The 21490-nt window shown below is 36.5% G+C and overlaps 1 protein-coding gene across 4 annotated transcripts in view; it reads right to left on the bottom strand.

The window, feature by feature from the left end:
* Positions 1 to 21490, bottom strand: part of fto (FTO alpha-ketoglutarate dependent dioxygenase) — a 147194-nt gene that overhangs the window by 84715 nt on the left and 40989 nt on the right. The window contains exons 7-9 of one of the 4 annotated variants that reach the window (XM_058781384.1): positions 18744 to 18863; positions 1403 to 1527; positions 627 to 945 (exon numbers count right to left, since the gene is read on the bottom strand). In XM_058781384.1, coding sequence (XP_058637367.1) covers positions 912 to 945; positions 1403 to 1527; positions 18744 to 18863 — 279 coding nt within the window. In that variant the 3' untranslated portion in view covers positions 627 to 911. Of the gene's footprint in view, positions 1 to 626; positions 946 to 1402; positions 1528 to 9908; positions 10010 to 16831; positions 17375 to 18743; positions 18864 to 21490 lie in introns of those variants that run through there. The other 3 variants (XR_009271963.1, XM_058781383.1, XM_058781385.1) reach the window with 3 other exon arrangements.

Here is a 21490-nt window from a genome sequence, read left to right as displayed (position 1 = left end):
CTTTATCAGCTCGTGTCGGAGGAGATGCTATCAGCTATGAGTTCATTTTTGTCTTAACGGTGTGTCTTAACCTCAGCCTGAGCTATCTGCCTCCCCTCCCTAAATGCGATTTGTTGACAGCTACTTTACAGACCTGTGCCTGATGTTTCGAAGAGTGACGTTATCTCGCTCCAGAAGGGGGGCAGGAAGTGATAGTGGAAAGGGATGAGCTCAAACATATTGCAGTGTGTGTGCACACAGAGGAGTGAAGGTAGCTTTATCTAATCGCACCGCTCCGTCTGATGAAATAAACTTCCGCGGCTGTGACCGAGTGTGCAAATGTGTTGTACAGGTTAGTGTGTGTGTAATCGTTCAGTTGTTTCAGTAGTGAGAAGAAACTAAGACTACAAGGTACAAATTGTTGTAATGGTGAAATATTTTTCCATCTTTGATTTTTTTTTTTTTTTTTTTATATAATAGAAAGAAAGTTTGGGATTGGTAAGAAAGTATTATTATTGGTAACTCTGTAACACAATGGAAAGTGGTCCAAAAACTTTTTTTCTTTAATATATGTTTTCTTTCACACACACACACACACATATTATATATATATATATATATATATAAATAATTTTAAAAAACATTCAAATTTTTGCACATTTCTATAAAACTATGTTGGATAAAGTGGATAAGTTAACAACTGCATCTAATAAAAAAAAAAATTCAAAAAAAACATTACGTAGAAGAAACATACCAAAATTACTATACCATACCACACAGGGCTAAAACTGTGTGTGCTTGTGTCCTTGACGCCATCTGACAAATGAATCTTGGTCTGGTCCATAGTTTTCATCATCTGATTTAAGAATGCAGTTTTAGCAAAACATCAGCACTGTTTACAGGTACCAGCAGCCCTGGGCGTCACTCTGGGGTCAAAGCGAGGGGACGACCCCCTTAAAGGGGCCACTTTACAGAAACAAGAAGACAGGGAGGAGTCCTTATTTTTCTTAAAGTTAAGATGCAAGAATTTCAAGGGGGAAATTCAGTTCTTTCAGGCCATACTGACTAATGGTCTAATCTGAATGAAGACAGATTACCACACACGCGCGCACACACAGTAGTCTGATGGGAAGTAATAAAGCAAGAGAAAGGAGGAGTGTGTGCTAGTGTGTTGGTATGCGTATCTGTGTATGTACGGCTGGTTTGCTGTGTTATCGGAACAAATGGGCTATGTCTCTCAGTCGCCCTTATCTCAGAGGAAGGAAGGAAGTCAATGGGCTATCAGCACACGTGTATGCGTGTGTTTGTGTGAACTCTCTCGGCCTGAAGGATTGTCCTCCCGCTAACATAAAAAAACCCTTTCTTCAATAAAAGTCACTGAAGATGTGACATTAAACACAGAGTTTAGCACACGGGCACATACCTGTCCCTCCATGTCTGTCTGTGCTGCTGTCTGTCCGTCAGGGCGTTCAGTAAAATGTCTGCCATCTCTCTTCTGTTCTCTTGTGCTGTGTTCTCGTCCTCCACCACAGCCAACAGCAGCTGAGTCTGCAAACAAACAACACGGCCAGTTTATAACTTCAAACTAGAAATCACACAAAATCAGTTTCGGTCAGTCAGTCAGTTATGCTCAACAACGTAATACTTCACACTATACAAAAGTTTGGGATCAGTAGTCAGTATTTCTTGTTTGTTTGTTAGTTAGTTTTGAAAGAAATTGAAACTTTTATTCTGAAAGGATGCATTAAATTAATCAAAAGTGACAGTAAAGACTTTTATAATGGTACAAAAGATTTCTATTTCACATAAATGCTGTTCTTTTGAACTCTCTATTCATCAAAGAATCCTGAAAAACAAGTATCATGTTTTCCACAAAAATTAGCAGTACAACGGTTTCAACATTGATATTAATGTGAAATATTTCTTAAGCACCGCATCAGCATATTAGAATGATTTCTGAAGAATCATGTGACTGGAGTAATGGCTTCCGAAAATTCAGCTTTGCCATCACAGGAATAAATTACACTTTAAAATATATCAAAATAGAAAAGTTAATTTTAAGTGAAATGATATTTCACAATATTACTGTCTCTACTGCATTTTTAATAATGTAGAAAATACTGCAATTTAAATGGTTTATACAGAAACGGTTAGAGAGTCGGACTCGTAATCCAAAGGTTGTGAGTTTGAGTCTCAGGCCGGCAGGAATTGTAGGTGGTATCTGCACCCTCAATACCACGACCCCTAACTGCTCCCCGGGCGCCGCATCATTAATGGCTGGCCACTGCTCCGGGTGTGTGTTCATGGGTTGGGTTAAATGCAGAGCACGAATTCTGAGTATGGGTCACCATACTTGGCTGTATGTCATGTCACTTTCGCTACTGTAAGTGATAACGATATGATAGGCAAAAGCATAACAATTTGGTACAAAAATGTTAAAGACATTCAAATTATGCTGCATGATGAAGACATATTGACAAAACATTTTTAGTTCATTTAATTTTTCCATATCGTTCTTCATTTCCAACAATCATAAACTAGTAGTACACAACCATATTCATGAGGGAATATTAAGTAATACGTTTATGACTGGCACAAATATGGCAGTATAAAACCACATTAGGGTTGCAAAGCAACTCTGGCTCTTAATGGATCCCTAAGTATTCTCAATGAAGAAACAACTGCTCTTATCTTGAAATAAAGAAAATAAAGGAATCAAACTGTACTACCAATCCTGCAGACAAGCTCTTAGCCAGCACTTAAACAAATCAATATACATTCATTCCCTTCATGTCAGAGGTCAAATCTATTCTTTACTTATGCTGCTGACTCAATCTTACAAACACTAATGATTAAGCCAGAATCAGAAACAGTGGGACAACATTATATTTGCTTTGCATTGATGTTTCTGTGTACATCACTTTTTAATACAATAATAATAATAATAATATTATATATTATTTATATATATATATATATATAGTGGGTACGGAAAGTATTCAGACCCCCTTAAATTTTTCACTCTTTGTTATATTGCAGCCATTTGCTAAAATCATTTAAGTTCTTTTTTTTCCTCATTAATGTACACACAGCACCCCATATTGACAGAAAAACACAGAATTGTTGAAATTTTTGCAGATTTATTAAAAAAGAAACACTGAAATATCACACGGTCCTAAGTATTCAGACCCTTTGCTGTGACACTCATATATTTAACTCAGGTGCTGTCCATTTCTTCTGATCATCCTTGAGATGGTTCTACACCTTCATTTGAGTCCAGCTGTGTTTGATTATACTGATTGGACTTGATTAATAAAGCCACACACCTGTCTATATAAGACCTTACAGCTCACAGTGCATGTCAGAGCAAATGAGAATCATGAGGTCAAAGGAACTGCCTGAAGAGCTCAGAGACAGAATTGTGGCAAGGCACAGATCTGGCCAAGGTTACAAAAATTCTGCTGCACTTAAGGTTCCTAAGAGCACAGTGGCCTCCATAATCCTTAAATGGAAGGCGTTTGGGACGACCAGAACCCTTCCTAGAGCTGGCCGTCCAGCCAAACTGAGCTATCGGGGGAGAAGAGCCTTGGTGAGAGAGGTAAAGAAGAACCCAAAGATCACTGTGGCTGAGCTCCAGAGATGCAGTCGGGAGATGGGAGAAAGATGTAGAAAGTCAACCATCACTGCAGCCCTCCACCAGTTGGGGCTTTATGGCAGAGTGGCCCGACGGAAGAAAGCCTGCATGGAGTTTGCTAAAAAACACCTGAAGGACTCCAAGATGGTGAGAAATAAGATTCTCTGGGCTGATGAGACCAAGATATAACTTTTTGGCCTTAATTCTAAGCGGTATGTGTGGAGAAAACCAGGCAGTGCTCATCATCTGTCCAATACAGTCCCAACAGTGAAGCATGGTGGTGACAGCATCATGCTGTGGGGTGTTTTTCAGCTGCAGGGACAGGACGACTGGTTGCAATCGAGGGAAAGATGAATACGGTCAAGTACAGGGATATCCTGGACGAAAACCTTCTCCAGAGTGCTCAGGACCTCAGACTGGGCCGAAGGTTTACCTTCCAACAAGACAATGACCCTAATCACACAGCTAAAATAACGAAGGAGTGGCTTCACAACAACTCCGTGACTGTTCTTGAATGGCCCAGCCAGAGCCCTGACTTAAACCCAATTGAGCATCACTGGAGAGACCTAAAATGGCTGTCCACCAACGCTACCATCCAACCTGACAGAACTGGAGAGGATCTGCAAGGAGGAATGGCAGAGGATCCCCAAATCCAGGTGTGAAAAACTTGTTGCATCTTTCCCAAAAAGACTCATGGCTGTATTAGATCAAAAGGGTGCTTCTACTAAATACTGAGCAAAGGGTCTGAATACTTAGGACCATGTGATATTTCAGTTTTTCTTTTTAATAAATCTGCAAAATGTCAACAATTCTGTGTTTTTCTGTCAATATGGGGTGCTGTGTGTACATTAATGAGGAAAAAAAATGAACTTAAATGATTTTAGCAAATGGCTGCAATATAACAAAGAGTGAAAAATTTAAGGGGGTCTGAATACTTTCCGTACCCACTGTATATATATATATATATATATACACACACCGGTATATATAAAAATGTGAAAATTTACATCATTTAAAAGTATGTGGTAGGTATGAGCTTTTTTATGTTTTTGATGTCTCTTATGCTCACAAAAGCTGCATTTATTTGATCAAAAATACAGTAAAAGTGTGAAATATTATTACAATTTAAAACGACTATTTTAATTTATATCAAAATTAATTTATTTCTGTGATGACAAAGCTGAATTTTCAGCAGCTATCACTGCAGTCTTCAGTGTCACATGATTGGTCAGAAATCATTGTAATATGCTCACTGTAAATGTTATACTGTCACTTTCAATTAATTTAATTCATCCTTGCTGAAAAGTATCAATTTCGTTAAAAAAAAAAAAAAAGTAAAAAAATTAAATCTCACTAACACTAAACTTTTGATTGGTAGAATATTTTAATATAACAATAAAAATTAGACATTTGAAAATATATTTTAAAAAGTTATCTGCGTTTTAACTTCTTTTAAAAACTTTCCCTCACTCACTGTCTTCCTCTACAGTAGCAGAAGCTAAAATGATTGACAGGCGAGGAAGCATACGCAAAAAATGCTCTGAGCGTTGGTTCACCTCACCTGTTTCACAGCAATCTCTTTTTCTTTATTTCTTTTCATCCCCCATTCATCCATGAGACAGCACTTCTGTCTCTCGCTGAAGCATTACCTGTCAGCGATCGTTACCTGTTAAGAGTCATCCTGTCTCAAAAAGCGTCGGGTGAAAGAGTCTGCCAAGACTAACTCTGACTACGGGGTCACGAGGTCAGCTGAATCACATCAGACTAAACATAGATGACAACAACAGTGACTCACGATCATGTGTGTGTGTGTGTGTGTGTGTGTGTGTGTGAGAGAGAGAAAAACTATGTGTTTTGTGTTTACAAGGTAGGTTGATGAGAGAAAATTTCACAACCAACTTACATTTACCACCCTCTATATGTGCACCTTATCTGTGCGTTTGCTTGTTTACCCCTGAATGACGGTAGCTGTCGTCAGATGGGTGATGTTGTGCAGTGCTCCTAGGATCAGGACCACAGTGAAGAGGGTGAGACAGAGGGCAAGTGACTAACAGAGGCGGCTGTGTGTATTTGTATAAGGAAACACACTTCAGGTTACCCGACGCTAACAGAGGGGAAGAATAAACACACATGCACACTCACCAGGACTATGTGACAGGTACACCAGCCAACCAATGGCAGAAAGGCCATCTAAAATACCAACAGAAACCTGAACAGCTAGCGCTAAACTAAGATAATTTATGACATAAGGATTTAAAATGCATAACAGCCAGTGGGCATTCTCTAGAAAACCTACGTTTGACAAACACACTAAATTTACACAGCTGGACTGTATTTGATCAATTCATAAAACATATAGGCAGCATGACAACAGTATGTGTTTCACAGTATGTTTTTTTTTCCTGTTTGATGGACTTATGAGTTGGAAATTAGTGTGCTCAAGGCAGTTTTATGTTAATAGGATAAAAAAAAAAAAAAGTTAAATGCAATTTCAGCATGTACTGTATGTATCATTCAATAACTTAAATGCCAAGTGAATCGACTTCTCAATAAGTGGCTACGGTGGCTCCGAATACTGGACAAAATTTTTAATTTAATGTCATTCATTCGTTATGATTTTCTTTCTTCTATGGAACATAAAAGACTATATTTTGAGACATGTCTTAGTGGTTTTTGTGCATACAATGGGAGTTAATGGTCATCAAAATCAACATTTTTTAAATATCTTCTTTGATGTTCCACAGAATAAAGCAAGTCAAACAGGTTTGGAATGATACGAGGGTGAGTAAACGATGACAGATTTAGTTTCTTTTTTTGGGGTGAACCATCGCTTTAAGGAATGTATGAAATTTATATAATTGGATCATTTACTTGGAACTAACTTTACCAAAATAAGGCTTGCAATCTTAAAAATAAATGTTTTTTTATTGGCATGGATGGTTCCACAAAGACCCTTGAACATTCATGGAACCTTTCAAATGCAGAAAAGTTTCATTATAGTGGGAAAATGTTTCTTTAGATTTTTAAAATGTTCTTCAAACTGGTTCTTTTAGGAACTGTTCACGGAAAGGTTCTTTGGGGAACCAAAAATGGTTCTTCTGTGGCATCACTGCAAAAACACCCTTTTGGAGCCTTTATTTTTAAGAGTGTGGGTAATTACGCCGAACCTGATTTCTTTCTAGTATGTGAAAAGCAGTATGTCAAATGAGACTAAAAATTAAGTATTCATAAAAGAGTGAGGTTCCACGATTCCAAAATATATTTCTGATTGGCTTTTTAATATCCCATGAGGCCACAGGGGACACGTATTCAGTGAGGAACAGTGACACCGCTGCCATAGTAGGTCACATGTCAATAGCAACATGTCGCATACAAAATGTCAGGATTATATTCATAATACACACATGAACTTTTGAGTCAATAGAAAACATTTTTTCCACAGTCGAGAATCAAATTCTTCATCAAAAACAGTACATATACTCCACTAATGTTTGACAACCAAATAATTTGCTTGACTACATTACATTTTAAACATTATACCTATTGTTTTATCTTTCAAAACATGGCAAATCTCTTTTTTGGTAAACATTTTGCTGAAAAGTGCTATCTTTCTTTTAAATAAATATCATTAATACCTTTTAAAGTGCACATCAGGTGTTCAAATATATTTTGGGCCTTCTGTGCCCATGCACAGACACGTATCTCACTATAGTTGGTGGAACATGTTTTACGGGGGAGTTCTGTTATGTCCAGCACAGATGGTCCTCACCACAGTTGATGTACTAAAGCACTGTAAGGGTACAACTACAGCAGAGTACTATGGAAGACTGAATCACACATGCCATGTTAAACACGTAGAGCACAGACAATATATATGCACATGCATGTCTGTCTGTCTTTCTGTCTGTGTCTGTCTGTGTGTGTGTGTGTGTGTGTGTGTGTGTGATTGAGAGCTTGGCCTTTCAGCCAGATTGACCCTCTGATCTCTCTGAGGCTCATCAATTACCTCTCCCCTCAGAGCCAGCACGCTGAGAGAATGGATTATATGAAGTGTAAAACATTAGAAAAATGTGTTCACAACATCACAGCAATGTGTCCGAGGACAGAGGAGGGGACAGATAATAGAAACCCAGCTGCTGAAGAGCACAACGCAACAAGTGACAGCGTTTGAAGGCATTGTAGGGCAGCTCTGTGGGCCGCAGGCTTTTGTGCTGGGGATTGTGGTTCCTCTAGCCAGAGGCAACTGGACATATGCTTTTTGCTTGAGCTAATGAGGCAAAGGCTAAAAGCTTTGTGATTTTCTTTCTTTATCTGCCATGGTTTGTCTCTCTCTCTCTGCCTTTTTTAGGTGGGAAAGTTTTAAGAAATGCAACTGCAAACCAAAAGCGCTTGATAACATCTCAAATCACTAAATCTGCTGCCTAATATGTCTATAGATTAAGAGTTTAATGATTCTACCACTCTTTCTGTATACGTAATTTAAGCTCCAAAAATATGAGTTTCACCCATTAGCTCTACTAATACAGTTTTTCTCGATTGCTAAAACACTCCAACCAAGCTTTTAAACAAAAATTTCAAAAGCATAACGCCATTTAAAAATTCTCTAAACTATAAACACTATTCCCCTGCTTTGACACATGAGTCAGATTTGGTGAACTGTTACTGCAAAACTTTACACACAAGTCCCTACATTTCTCAGTGCTTACACCATGTGGTCATTTAGAAAGCACTAGCATTCAACATAGTTCACTCAAGTCAGCACAGTTTGAGCTCAATTAGCACAAAAGTACCCAAGTGCAAACACTAGGAGTCAAAATTTATCACACACCAATCAGAGCCTTCGATGATAAAAGGGCCAAAGTCAGCTCATTCAGGTTTGAAACAATGTATCCAGAAAGACGTGAAGGAAGAGGTCGAGGACACCAGAGAGGAGGAGGAGAAGGGAGTGGAGAAAGAAATGAAAAAAGATGAAGAGTAGGAGGTGGAGGATGAGTATGGAGAGGAAGAGGAAGAGGAGGAGTGAAGCCCATATGGCAAAAAAAATAAAATAAAAAATTGTTTCCAAAAAAAAAAAAAATTATATACAGTATACATATATACATATATATATATATATATATATATATATATATATATATATATATATATATATATATATATATATATATATATATATATATATACATACACATACACATATATGCGAAATATATGTTGCTAACAGTGAAGCTCAATGAAATACATTTTTAAATAGTAAATAGATTTAATTTCAACCATCATATTCCAAAATATATTTCTAAATGTATTTCTGTGGCAAGAAAAAGCATTTTCTTGGACTGAAATATACAGACGCCAAAATATATATTTTTAAATGCTTTTTTAAAAAGGGGGTTTGAATATCTCATCAGTGTGTAGTGTGTGTGTGTTTTTGAGGGTTTGTGTGTCATGTCCAACAGCAAAGTTTGTTTTTTCAGCAAGAGTGAGTTGTTTTGAGTGGAGAGCTTCATTTTGACCCGAATATAGGAAGTTTGGGGAATTGAGTTGGAAGTTAAGGATTTGAGTTTAAAGTTTGGCAAAAAAGAGGCATAATTTCAAGAAATGTGTTTAAGCAATCAAGAAAAACTGTAATTCAAGTAAATGTACCGAGTAATACCATGTTTTAAAGCAAAGTATTATGGACTTCTTTGCCTCACACACACACACACACACACACACAAACACATTACTCTATCATAGCACCAACATTACTAAATAATTAATAATTATCAATTTATCTATTATATCAATTGTCCATTAATTATATTTAATTATCCACCAATATTGTGTGTAATTATAATTAATTATATTTATTATATGGGAATATACACAAACACTACTATTCAAACGACTGGGCAAGGTGAGTAAATGTTTATTTTATTATTTTGTTTTATTTAATTAATGTATCTTATTTATTTAGAAATTAATAATATGAAATGCTTCTTAGAATGATTTCTAATGGATCATGTGACAGAAGACTGGAGTAATGGCTGCTGGAAATTGAGCTTGTCCATAACTTTCCATAACATATTTTCAAATATATTAATGTGGAAAAGAGTTATTTGAAATATTAATATTATATTATTTTTGATCAGATAAATACAGCCTTGGTGAGCTTAAGAGACTTTTTTAAAATCTTACTCCAAATATTGAAATGGTGGTATGTTTTACGGTTGGTTATGACAACCAATACAATATCAGTGTCTTTAAAATCACGTTAGCTGTTCTCAATACTCTGTCTCTTGAATGCATCACTTACTTTGTGACTTCATACCCACTTCCACTCTCTCTCATACACAAACATATGTACAGACATATGCCTCATCTCTCTCCACCTCCATCTCCTTCTGGATCTGCCTGCTGATCAGAGATTAGAGATTAGCATCTTGTACCCACGTTTCTCCTGCCAGTGAAAGCTTTTGGCAGTGGGAGCGACGCCAAAACCTCACTCTCTCCTCACTCCACACAGATTCATTTTCAGCACTTAAAGAATGTGAACTCTAGGCAGAGATTACCATCACATAGACCTGAAGCCATTTTCATTATGTCTTTTTTTCTACGGTGGCTGAAAAGTGACATTTGGAAAAAAGATTAACGTTGGCTTGCCACTAAAAGAACGAAACCCAACCCAAGTTGTACTGACTACAATTTATGATGTTATAGGAGACACCGCGTGTTGTGTAATTTATATTTCATCTAAACGCTGAAAATATCAGTAGTGAAGTGAATAAAGTAATATGCATCAGTGGTTTTGGGAAGCCTGGGGGCTCTTGTATAGCAGGACACATTTTTCCAGTGCATTAACTATATATGAGTAAGTGTAACAAATAAGAGAATTTTCTTTCCAAAATCTGAGTTTAATACCTCCAGCGAGAACGCCTTAAGAAATATGTCCAGGAATCATTCACTATGACATGCAAGTATAATATTAGTGGGTAGACAGATACAAACAGACACTCACATTAAGTACACCATAGGAAAGAGCAGAGGATAATATTCATAGCCTATACAAGCAAAACCTACTCATAAAAGCACAAAATCTGCTCAGAAGGCATAAATCCTGTTCATAATGCATTGTAAACCAGCTCATAACGGTAATGTAAATTAATAAGCTACATCTCTAACACATTCTAGGAAGCTTTTTCATAACCAATACAGATAAGTAAAGTATTTGTGCAGTTCAGAGGGTTACAGTTTGACATCTTTGTTTTGGTATGTTTAATTGAAAGTGTAATATAGAGAATGGAAATCGATTAAATGAATAAACAAATGGTCAAAGCGATTATCGTCTATCTCTTTACAAAAAGTTTTCTTAAATCCATTATGATGCATTCAAAATCTTATAGTTAAGTTTTATAAAGTCATATGTTCCCCTAAATCATTTTTGATAGCTACATATTCACAAATTACTTACATTTTTAATCTGTTGTACATTTAAAGAGTACAATGCATTGAAGTGCATGACTAACACCATGTGTTACAATGAATTAAACTCTCATTAATAGAACATTTTAGTCTCATATATTTAAATATGCAGTTCCATTTTTGACATCAACAGTTATACATCATGCCCACGAGTAGATGGAATAATTTTCAAAATAAAACTTGCAGGTAAAGCCCCACTATACTCTTATTAGTTCCAAAAATCCAACTGCTTCCAACTCAAGGTTATCGCTCAGGACCAATCTGCTACAATTTCAAGAGTCTTCGCCAGTAGCATGTGATCTGACTTTCTTGTGGTCAAGCCTGCTCTGTTTCAGCCTAAGATGCTGAATTTGCTTTCTAATCCCAAAATCATCTGCCACTTTCCACAGCACCATACGAAACAGACAGAGAGGGAGAGAGAGACAGAGAACGGAAGCGAGTTGAAAGCGAGGGGATCATAACAGATTTCTACAGGAACATTTCCCCTTGGAGAGGGAGAGAGTGTTTACTATCAAACACATCTGTGTCTATTCATCTCAGCCAGAGTGTCATCCCTTGCTCTCAACTTCTGTCCAAACACAAACAAACAAACACAAAAACAAACACAAAGCCTGCAACTTCTGAGTATGCATCAGCCACCAGACTGCACTCCTGCGTAACACGTCTTCACACACAGACACGCTCTGAGCTCTTTCTCTCGGGCTCCTTTTATATCATCTTCTTTCTTTCCCTCCTCTCCTAAAACCTCTCAAATTATCAGCAATATCTTCTTTATAATTCCTCTCTTTCTTCGCGAGTTTTCAAGCGAATCCGACAATTTTACAGTGGCTTGGCATCAGGATCTCCCATTCTTCCTCTCATTGTTCTGAACCGTGGCTTAACTCGGTTAAGAGCCCAGACATGATAGCCAACCTGGTGACTCTGAGGAATTAAAAGAAAGGATAGAGAAGACAGACAGACACATTAGACACTCAAAGAGGTATAGCTACTAAATAAGGTCGGCATCTACCTGATTGGCAGAGACGTTTTGTGTACGTCTCCGTGGAATTTAATGAAGCATACTGTACATGTGTGGTGTTTGTGTGTATATCCCCAGTAGGAATTAATCAGTCATGGTCTGTATGTAATTCCAGATCTTTTTCCTCTTTCTTCAGCCGCTTATCTCGCTGATCAAGGAGCGAGCCGGAAAAACTGCAGAGTAAATAAATAAATAAACAAAGCGCTAAATAAACCCAGAGTGCGAGGAGGGTTTCTGGAGATAAGACAGATCAGGCATTATAAAGCACTTATTGGTTTTCTAAGAAAAATAAAAATTCAACTTCAAAGAATTCAGCAGCTGTCAGAGAACGTCTGCTCCTGCACTCAACACCAGCAGAACAAGACTGAACCGTCTGCATATAATCACGCACATGCACATGACGATACTAATAACTAGAACCAGTCCGATTCTCTGGATGTTTTTTTTTTCCTTTACATCTTCTGTGCTGAAATTTGTGGGATTTAGGGGAAGTGGATTTAAACATGGTATCAATGAGGTGAATGGAGTACTACACTGTTATGGGTCGCTGAAAACATAATAAAATTAGTCAAATTATTAAATAAACAAACATGGTCAAACTTTGAGAACACTGGTCATTCCAATCTTGTTGAAATCTGTAGGGGATTTCTACAAAGTGCTGTGCAAGCTAAATCCACGTGGGCCTGCTAATGACACTCAAGAATGAAAAAAATAACAACAAATATTGTATATAAACCACATGAAATTGTTTTTTGCTTAAATCTCTTTCCAGATCTGAAACAACGTTGAAGGGAAAGTTTTTCTTTTATTATATAATAATACACCATTTTTCAAAGGATTGGGGTCAAGACTTAAAAGTAAATATTATTCAGCAAGAAAGCATTAAATTAATCAAAAGTGACAGTTAAGACATTTATAAATGTTAGTAGAGATTTTTCTTTCCAATAAATGATGTTCATTTGAACTTTCCATTCATCAAGGAATCTTGAAAAAATATAACACTTTTTCAACACACATTTTAGAAAATTCACTTCAAAAAATAAGAAAGAAAGAAAGAAAGAAAGAAAGAAAGAAAGAAAGAAAGAAAGAAAGAAATGAATTGCATTCATTCAATAATTTGTAAAATAGATGAATATTTTAAAATATAAAAATATTGGTCACACTTTATTTTAAGGTTCAATTCTCGCTATTTACAAATCATTAACTACGACTTTCGCCACTTATTAATAGCTAGTAAGGTAGTTGTTAAGTTTAGGTATTGATTAGGGATGTAGAATATGGTCATGCAGAATATGTACTTTATAAGTACTAATAAACAGCCAATATGTTAATAATAGGCATGCTAATAAGCTACTAGTTAACAGTGAGAATTGGTCCCTATACTAAAATGTTACCAAAATAGAAGCATAAGAGACTTCTTTCAAAACCTTAAAAAAAAAAAATCTTATCACCCCAAACTTTTGAACAATTATGTACATGCACAGCTTTCAAGTTTAATAATCCATCAATCAAACATCATGTCTCAAACATTTGACTTCACTAATCTGGCAGCCTGTGGTAAAACCAGAGATTAGTTACACCTCTAAATATTTTATCAATCCAATAACAGACTGACCAGACAATAGATTTTTTCAGCATTGGTGGGATATAACGTCTGTTAGCTGACTGTGTATAACTGGTCTTGTGGGAACCCGTAAGGCTCGGTGTGTGTACTTTAAAAAAATACCCAACAATATTCCATCCCAAAGATTCCATCCCTGCCACCACAACAAAAAAAAAAAAAATCCCACACACAAAGCCACCGGTCTCCCTGCCTGCCCAAAGAATCTGTAAAAGCTTCTGTATGCAGGTACAAAGCAAGCGACCTCTCTCTCTCTCTCACTGTAGGTAAAAAACACAAACACACACTCACAAACACAAGCACACAGCCTGCAAGTGGCATAGCAGCGCATGAAATTCTCTAAAGGGGTTTAAGTATTTACCCTCCCCACTATCGCGGCCTGCTAAAATTCAGCTTACCCTGTTCAATAAGGACTTCAAAGGGAATCATAAATACCTTTTGCCCACAAATTCTACTGTACAGTGTTTTTCTCCTAGCCCCCCTTTTCCTGCTTCTTTTCTTCCCATTTTTTCCCCCATTCTCCAGTAAAAACCATCCCTTACTGTGAAATTTATTAGGAGCCTTTTATTTACCATTTATAAGTGTAATAAGAGAAATTGGGAGGTAATTTCTGATGTTATTTAAGCAGGCAAGCCAAAGGAAAATGCAGGTAAAAGGATCTGTAATTCATTTTGATCTGACAGGAGACAAGTGTTGAGAGAAAAACATGCTTGCATACAAAAGAGGAAAAAACTATATTTTCAAAATTAGCAGTCACACACAAAACCAATAGCAGACTGATTCAATTTACGGTATTATATATATGGATAATAATAATACAGTTTGCTGTTGCTACATTTTCTCTGAGATCTATTTTACTACAGAAATCAGTAGTAAAATATTGCCCCAGCATGCATAGATTAAAAAAAAAAAAAAAAAAAAAAAAAAAAGCTACATAGGAAAATACACAGCGGCCCTACAAAAGGCATTCTGGAATATTATTATGATGAAAATGCACAGCAAAGCTATTACATTTATAATGTTTTACAAACTCATCAAATAAGTGAATAGAGATTAATTGCCCTGGTCGACCTTAAAATAATTATCAGAACGAGGCAGCTCTAAACTAGATGAAATTGATACACTTGAATAATTAGATCCTTGGCACTGACCTACTGAAGTCAATAAAGGTTATTAAGGCCAATTGCTGTCTAAACGCATTAGAGACAGAGAGAAGCGCTCCGCACCACATCCAGCATTTCAGCGGCTATACGATAATCCCCTCACTGCGTCCGCCTCTCTCTCTCTCTCCGCTGCCCTCACACACATATACACCCCCTACCCTCAGACACACTAAACCAGATTGGATTCGCTTAACCTTTCAGTGGCTTTGATCAAATGAGCTCACACTGCAATAACATTTACATTGACCCTCACTCTCACTCTCTCGCTGGGGAGAGAGGTCTTTACCTTCCTGTCTGCCACACACACGCGCACGCTAGGTCAATAACGTAATCAGATATCAATGGTGACCCCTGCAGTCATGATTGCTCGCTTTCTCTCGCTCGCTTTCTTTCATTGGACGGAGAGGATGAAATTATGAAACGGTCACTGTGAACGAGCCGACACACACACACACACACACACAAACAAATAAAGACCAACACAAACACCACCGAAAAGGAACAGACGATGCATCTAAACGGCTCACTCTACCCATAAACGCATAATAGTTTCTATTCAGTCTGAAAATAAATGTTTCAGCACACAATATTTGATGACGGCGTATGTGGCGGAAAGATAGAATAGACGCAGTGAGAGAGGAAAAAAAGCTTTTTGATGTGACGCTCTGAGCGACAGAAGTGGAAAAAGTGACAAATTAGACCTAAAACATCAGAATAAACCCACAACACTGTTAACAGACCTGTCTCGCTCTCAGCCGTCTCACTCTCAGCCCTGCAACCACGTACAAATGAAAAAAATAAATAAAAGCCTGGATGGTATTTAAAATATTTTGCATATAGCCAACTATCTCTCCTGAGCCAGGATAGACAGACTGAGAGAAGGAGAGAAAGAAAGTGTCACTGTTAAAAGCCTAAATAAATGTCAGTGGTGTATGAGGAGTACGATAGCTTCTCTGTAGGGACCCGACGTGCGCCCAGTGTGTGTGTGTGTGTGTGAGAGAGAAATTGAGGAAAGGGACCTGAGACCTGATGTTTGATAACATTTACCTCATCTTATCAGAGCACATTTAAATGGCTATCTTTATTCTTTTCTTTCTTCTTTTCTATTTTCCGCCATATTTCCTATGTTGTTTCCATTAAGCAGTTCACATTAATTCATGAGGTACAGGTTGGAGGGTTGCTAGCCACAGAAAGAGCGAGAGAGAGAGTTGTTTTATCAGGATGTCATTCAAATGGAGGGGTGAAAATTTGCATCACAACAGCCTGAAGAGCAAGAGAGGGAGACACAAGAAAAGAGAAAGAAGGAAAATGAAAGAGAGAAACCCCCATGGGAGAGGAGCGGTTTTAATAAACAGCAGGAAGAGGGTGAACACATGGAGAAACACACGGACCAGCCAACCCCGGACCTGTTCGGACTGCGGAAAAATCAAGAAGAGTGCGGGAAGGCCAATGAGACAATTCCCAAGAATCTAGATAAACACATGTCTCTGGTAAATGCCATGACTGTCTGTTGAAATCATACTTAAATGAATTTAAATCAGCCATGAAAATATCAGATATTAGGAATTCAAATGAATATTTATTTTCTAAGCGCTTTCACATTCATGAGCTATTTACTCAAGCTCTAACAATCCTACAAATTCAATATTTGTTTAACTAATAAAATGTAGAAAGTGGCTTGATCAGGTTAAACTAAACGCACCCACAATTTCAAAAATATAAATAATAAAAAAGTAGTACGAATTAAATGGCGAATTTGCAAAAAGAAAAATACAGTCAAAAATGGCTAGATGAATGGATCCTTTGTACTTATCCTTTCTTTAATGATTTATATGGTCAAAACAATACATAATATAATTTCATAAATTAAAGATTATATTTCTATCTTATTGTATTATTTAAGAATACATATACTCACAATACTAATATAAAGAAAATAATAATTTAACATTGACACAAAACACTGGCACTTACATAATATTAACTGAAACAAAAAACAAAAATGTTAAGTGTGTTTACAATTTAACTATTATGCATATCTAAAATGTCTTAATATATAGGTGGATATCAGCACTTCTAAATTGTGTTTCTTGACAGAGGGAGACTAGTATCTCACAGTGAGACTGTCTCACCTCTTCATGCACACTAACAAACACACATGCGCGCACACACACACAGTGAGAGAGCGGTCCTTAGCCCCAGCAGCACATTAGATGTGATTACAGCTCAAAGAGCGAAAGAGGCAGCGAGAGGAAGACAGAATATGATGATACAACAGTGCCCCCTACTGAAAGTGACTAAAGATCTGAGAGCAGAGCTGTGTGCTGAACACATACACACATATGGATCAAACATGTGTCTAACAGACAATACTGATCAGCTGTGATTGTCTAGATTTAAATAACCTCTGTGCATCCTGCAGTACAGAGAGCCCGGATGCCGCTCTGCATACTGGGGTCATCTGCGGGCAGAAGGGTTACTATTGGGACAGGCAGTGTCTAAAAAAAAAAAAAAAAAAAAAAAAAAAATGCAGTAGCAAATAACTTTGGCCAGTAAATATTTAAAACTGCAGCATTAGGCCTATGTGGTTTAAATCAAATGTAATTTTCTGAACTGCACTGATGTGACATGAGCAATTCAGCCATCTAGAAATACAAACTATTACAGAAAACAACAAGCTGCATGACTCAGTGGAAAATGTAACCTCATAGGTTAATCTAGGATACCTAAAGATTATTTTTTATGCAGAACAGCACATAGACAATACCTATGTGGAATATTCCTCGTATTCAGCCACCACAACTAAAATATAAAGGACAAAATTACAATGTGTCTTCATGTTTGTGTGACAAATGCAACTGCACTGAGAGACAAAGATGCCCTTATCAATGATGCAATAGAGAGCGAAATAATTACACAGCTAGAAGAATACAAATATTTAAAACAAATTGTTTTAATTATATACACATATACATACATATATATATATATATATATATATATATATATATATATATATATATATATACACATATGTATATATATATATATATATATATATATATATATATATATATATATATATATATATATATATATATATCAGTGCTGTCAACGATTAATCGCATCCAAAATAAAAAATGTATTTGCATAATATATCTGTGTGTACTATGTATATTTATTATGTATATATATATATATATATATATAAATACACACACATACAGTACATATTTTGAAAATATTTACATGTATATATTTATATTCATATAATTTATATTTTATATAAATGTATTTAATATATAAACATAACATATTGTTCTTAAATATATACATGCATAGGTGTGTATTTATATATGCACATAATAAATATAATAAACAGTACACACATATACTATGTAAACAAAAACTTTTATTTTGGATGCGATTAATCACGATTAATCATTTGACAGCACTAATATACATGTACGTGTGTGTGTGTTTGTGTGTGTGCGTGCGTGTATATATATATATATAAAAACAAAAAAAATTAATGACAGGTAAGCAGGCAAAAAAGACCTAGGACTAGGTCTTATAATTGTGTTAAAACAGATTTTCAAAATCTATTTTGTAGTTCCTATTCTCTCACTCCATCTGCACACTTGTTTCACATTTACCACATGTTTGTTTGGTTTAAATATTGTAAAATGTGTTAAGCAGTGCTGGGATTACAACACTGTAATGGTAGCTGAAAGCATAATCAAATTAGCCAAAATATTTCGTAAACAAACATGCACATGTAGAGCTAAATGTCAGACGCTGAATTCAACTGCAATCTGGGCGCAGATTCTGTGCAGGCCTGCTTACAGTTCACTCCATCACTCTTACCATTCGCTCCATTTCCTTCCAGTCTTTCTCCATCTGTTCCATGGGTTTAGTCCACCAGCTGCAGAATCGAGCGAAACGCCGGCCCTGGAACCAGTACTGCCTCAGCCATTCAAACTCCACCTGAAAGGAGCAACACAGGGTCAAGATGTTAAAGCTGCACGGTGTCATTTCTACACTAGAGACAACAAAAGAACTGCAAAATTCAAATTCAAAATTTAAAAAAATCTATTTTTTTTGTAAAACATTGGTTGGACAAACAGGTAGTCCTGCCCTAAACTTACACAAATTGTTGATCAAATGTTATACATAAAGTCATTCATGCTCATTAAAAAAAAATTTAATAACAAATTGTAATTAAAATTGTATTTATTTCTTACTATTTATTGATATCTGTTATGATTTTTTTTTAAATTCCTTTATGTAAAACACTTTGTATATAAATAAACACACTGTATATAAATAAAACTGCCTTACCTAAAGAAAATGACGGATACGTTGATATTAAACTTTTGGCTAATACGATGAGTTGTAAATTATTATTATCATAATTATTGACTTGTCATTGCTGATAAATGATATCTGATATCTTAATAAACATTAAATAGTCTATAGAATATATCTGTTTTTCAGTAAAACATTTTTCTTTCCATAGAACATATTGTTTATGCCATTTTCTGTAAATAAAAAACCCACTAAAAACTAATTTGTTTTAAATGCTACAAGTGAATATAGACATCACAACAATATAATTGTAATTATAATTATAATGTTCACTCAAAAGTAACAATAAAAAAAATAAAAAAAAAAAATAAGATATAAGCTTTTGAGTCACATGTCTGGAACCACTTCAGGCAGTTAAAGAGATCACCCCAAAATGAAAATGTTCTCATCATTCATTCACCCGAGCTCATGTCGTTCCAAAGCTGTATGAGCAGCTTTGGAACTTTCCTGTAGCTCAAATAGTAGAGCATGGCGCTAGCAACGCCAAGATCATGGGTTCGATTCCCAGGAAAGCAAGAGCAGATAAAATGTAAAAAAAAACTGTAACTTGAATGCAATGTAAGTCGCTTTGGATAAAAGCGTCTGCTAAATGCATAAATGTAAATGTAAATGTAATGTATGAGTTTCTTTCTAGTGTTGAACATAAAAAAAAAGATATTTTGAAGAATGCTGGTAATCAAACTATTGATGGTCCCCACTGACTTCCATAGTATTTCTTTCCCTACTATGGAAGTCAATGGGGACCAGCAACTGTTTGGTTCTTCAAAATTCTTCAAAATATCTTCTGTGCTCACCATAAGAAAGCAACAGGTTTGGAATGACACGAGGGTGAGTAAATGATGACAAAATTCATTTTTGGGTGAGCTATTCCTTTAATACTACTGGTTTCTGAATGTAGGAACAATATAAAAAGCTAGCGAAAACAAACTCTAAAGCATGTTGCCTTCCTGTACAAGAGAGGCTTTTGAAAACTAGGCCAATGAAGTCCAGTCCTTGAACAAGAGGTCAAACCATAACAAGCAGCTGACATCTACTTCACAACGACTGAAAAAACAGCAGTCAAGTGTGTTTGATAGTCTGTAAAATGTGGTTGTTGGACAAAAATGTTTTGTGCTCCAGTCATTCTTCACAATCCCTCACTCTGGCCTATGTGTAGTGTATTATATCAGCACGGTCTGAAACAACAGCAATCCAGACGTCCATCCATTTATCAAACTCTATCCATCCATCAGTGGGCAATTTAGCACCAGAACAGAGCAGCGGAGGGAACTGTGCGCTAGTCACCTGAGTCAGTGAGGTGGGGAGACGGGGGAAGGGCATTTATATGGGGTGGTGGGAGTGATTTTCAAAACTAAACACCCACGTTAAGGTCACACTAACAAGAGAACGCAGGTAGCCGCACTCACACCTAGAGGACAATTGGATGCAGAACAAACCTCTGTAACCACAAACAAACAAACTGCTTGCTTTGTACCCAACATCTTTGCATTTTTGTGTGCCGCTGATCAAAACTGTGTCATCACAATAGGAAGGGGGATGATGACATCTGCATTTCCTGTTTTCCTGTTTGTTGTATCATTTCCTTTGTTTATGTCTGCTGCTACGTAACACCCAGGAGAGACGTAAAGATTTATCACACACGCCGAAAACATCTCACCTACACACACTTCTCTTTCCTTTCCTCCTCAGTCGGCTTCTTTTCGTTCTTTACTTCATTGCTTTCAGTCTTCATCCCATCAATCTCTCACTTTCTCTCTCTACAGGGAGCAACAGAATCCACCACAGGCTCTCAGCCTTTCTCCTCTGGGAATCTCCCCATCTTTGACTCTTTTGAAGTGATGAGTTAACCCTCCTAAGGATGCTTAATGTAGCCACGTGCACGTGTGTATCTGTGTCTGCCCCACATGTAAATGTAAGCACCTCACATTTGCCCTCCCACAACCGTTGAACAAAGCACTGCTCCAAAATTCATTCTCCAAACAACAGGCCCCTCTGCGCCTTAGCTAAGAGTTACAACTAAACAACACGCTGAAAACACAACAATAGAACAGCAACCCAAACATCCACTGTGTCTCTTTACTGGATTTCACTGTACAGTTGCCTGGTTTGGTCTGGAGCGACTGAATGACATGAAAGTACACAATTTAGTTTTTGTTTTTTTGAGTTTGTTGTTTAAAATATCAGCATGGTTGTGATTGTTTTTGAACAACTGTTCAACATACAAGAAATTAATACAGAGTAACATT

The sequence above is a fragment of the Onychostoma macrolepis genome, chromosome 07, assembly GCF_012432095.1.
Source record: "Onychostoma macrolepis isolate SWU-2019 chromosome 07, ASM1243209v1, whole genome shotgun sequence".
In the NCBI taxonomy this organism is placed as follows: Eukaryota; Metazoa; Chordata; class Actinopteri; order Cypriniformes; family Cyprinidae; genus Onychostoma; species Onychostoma macrolepis.
The sequence above is the reverse complement of the archived record's forward strand: the minus strand, read 5'-3'. Positions and strand labels throughout refer to the sequence as shown.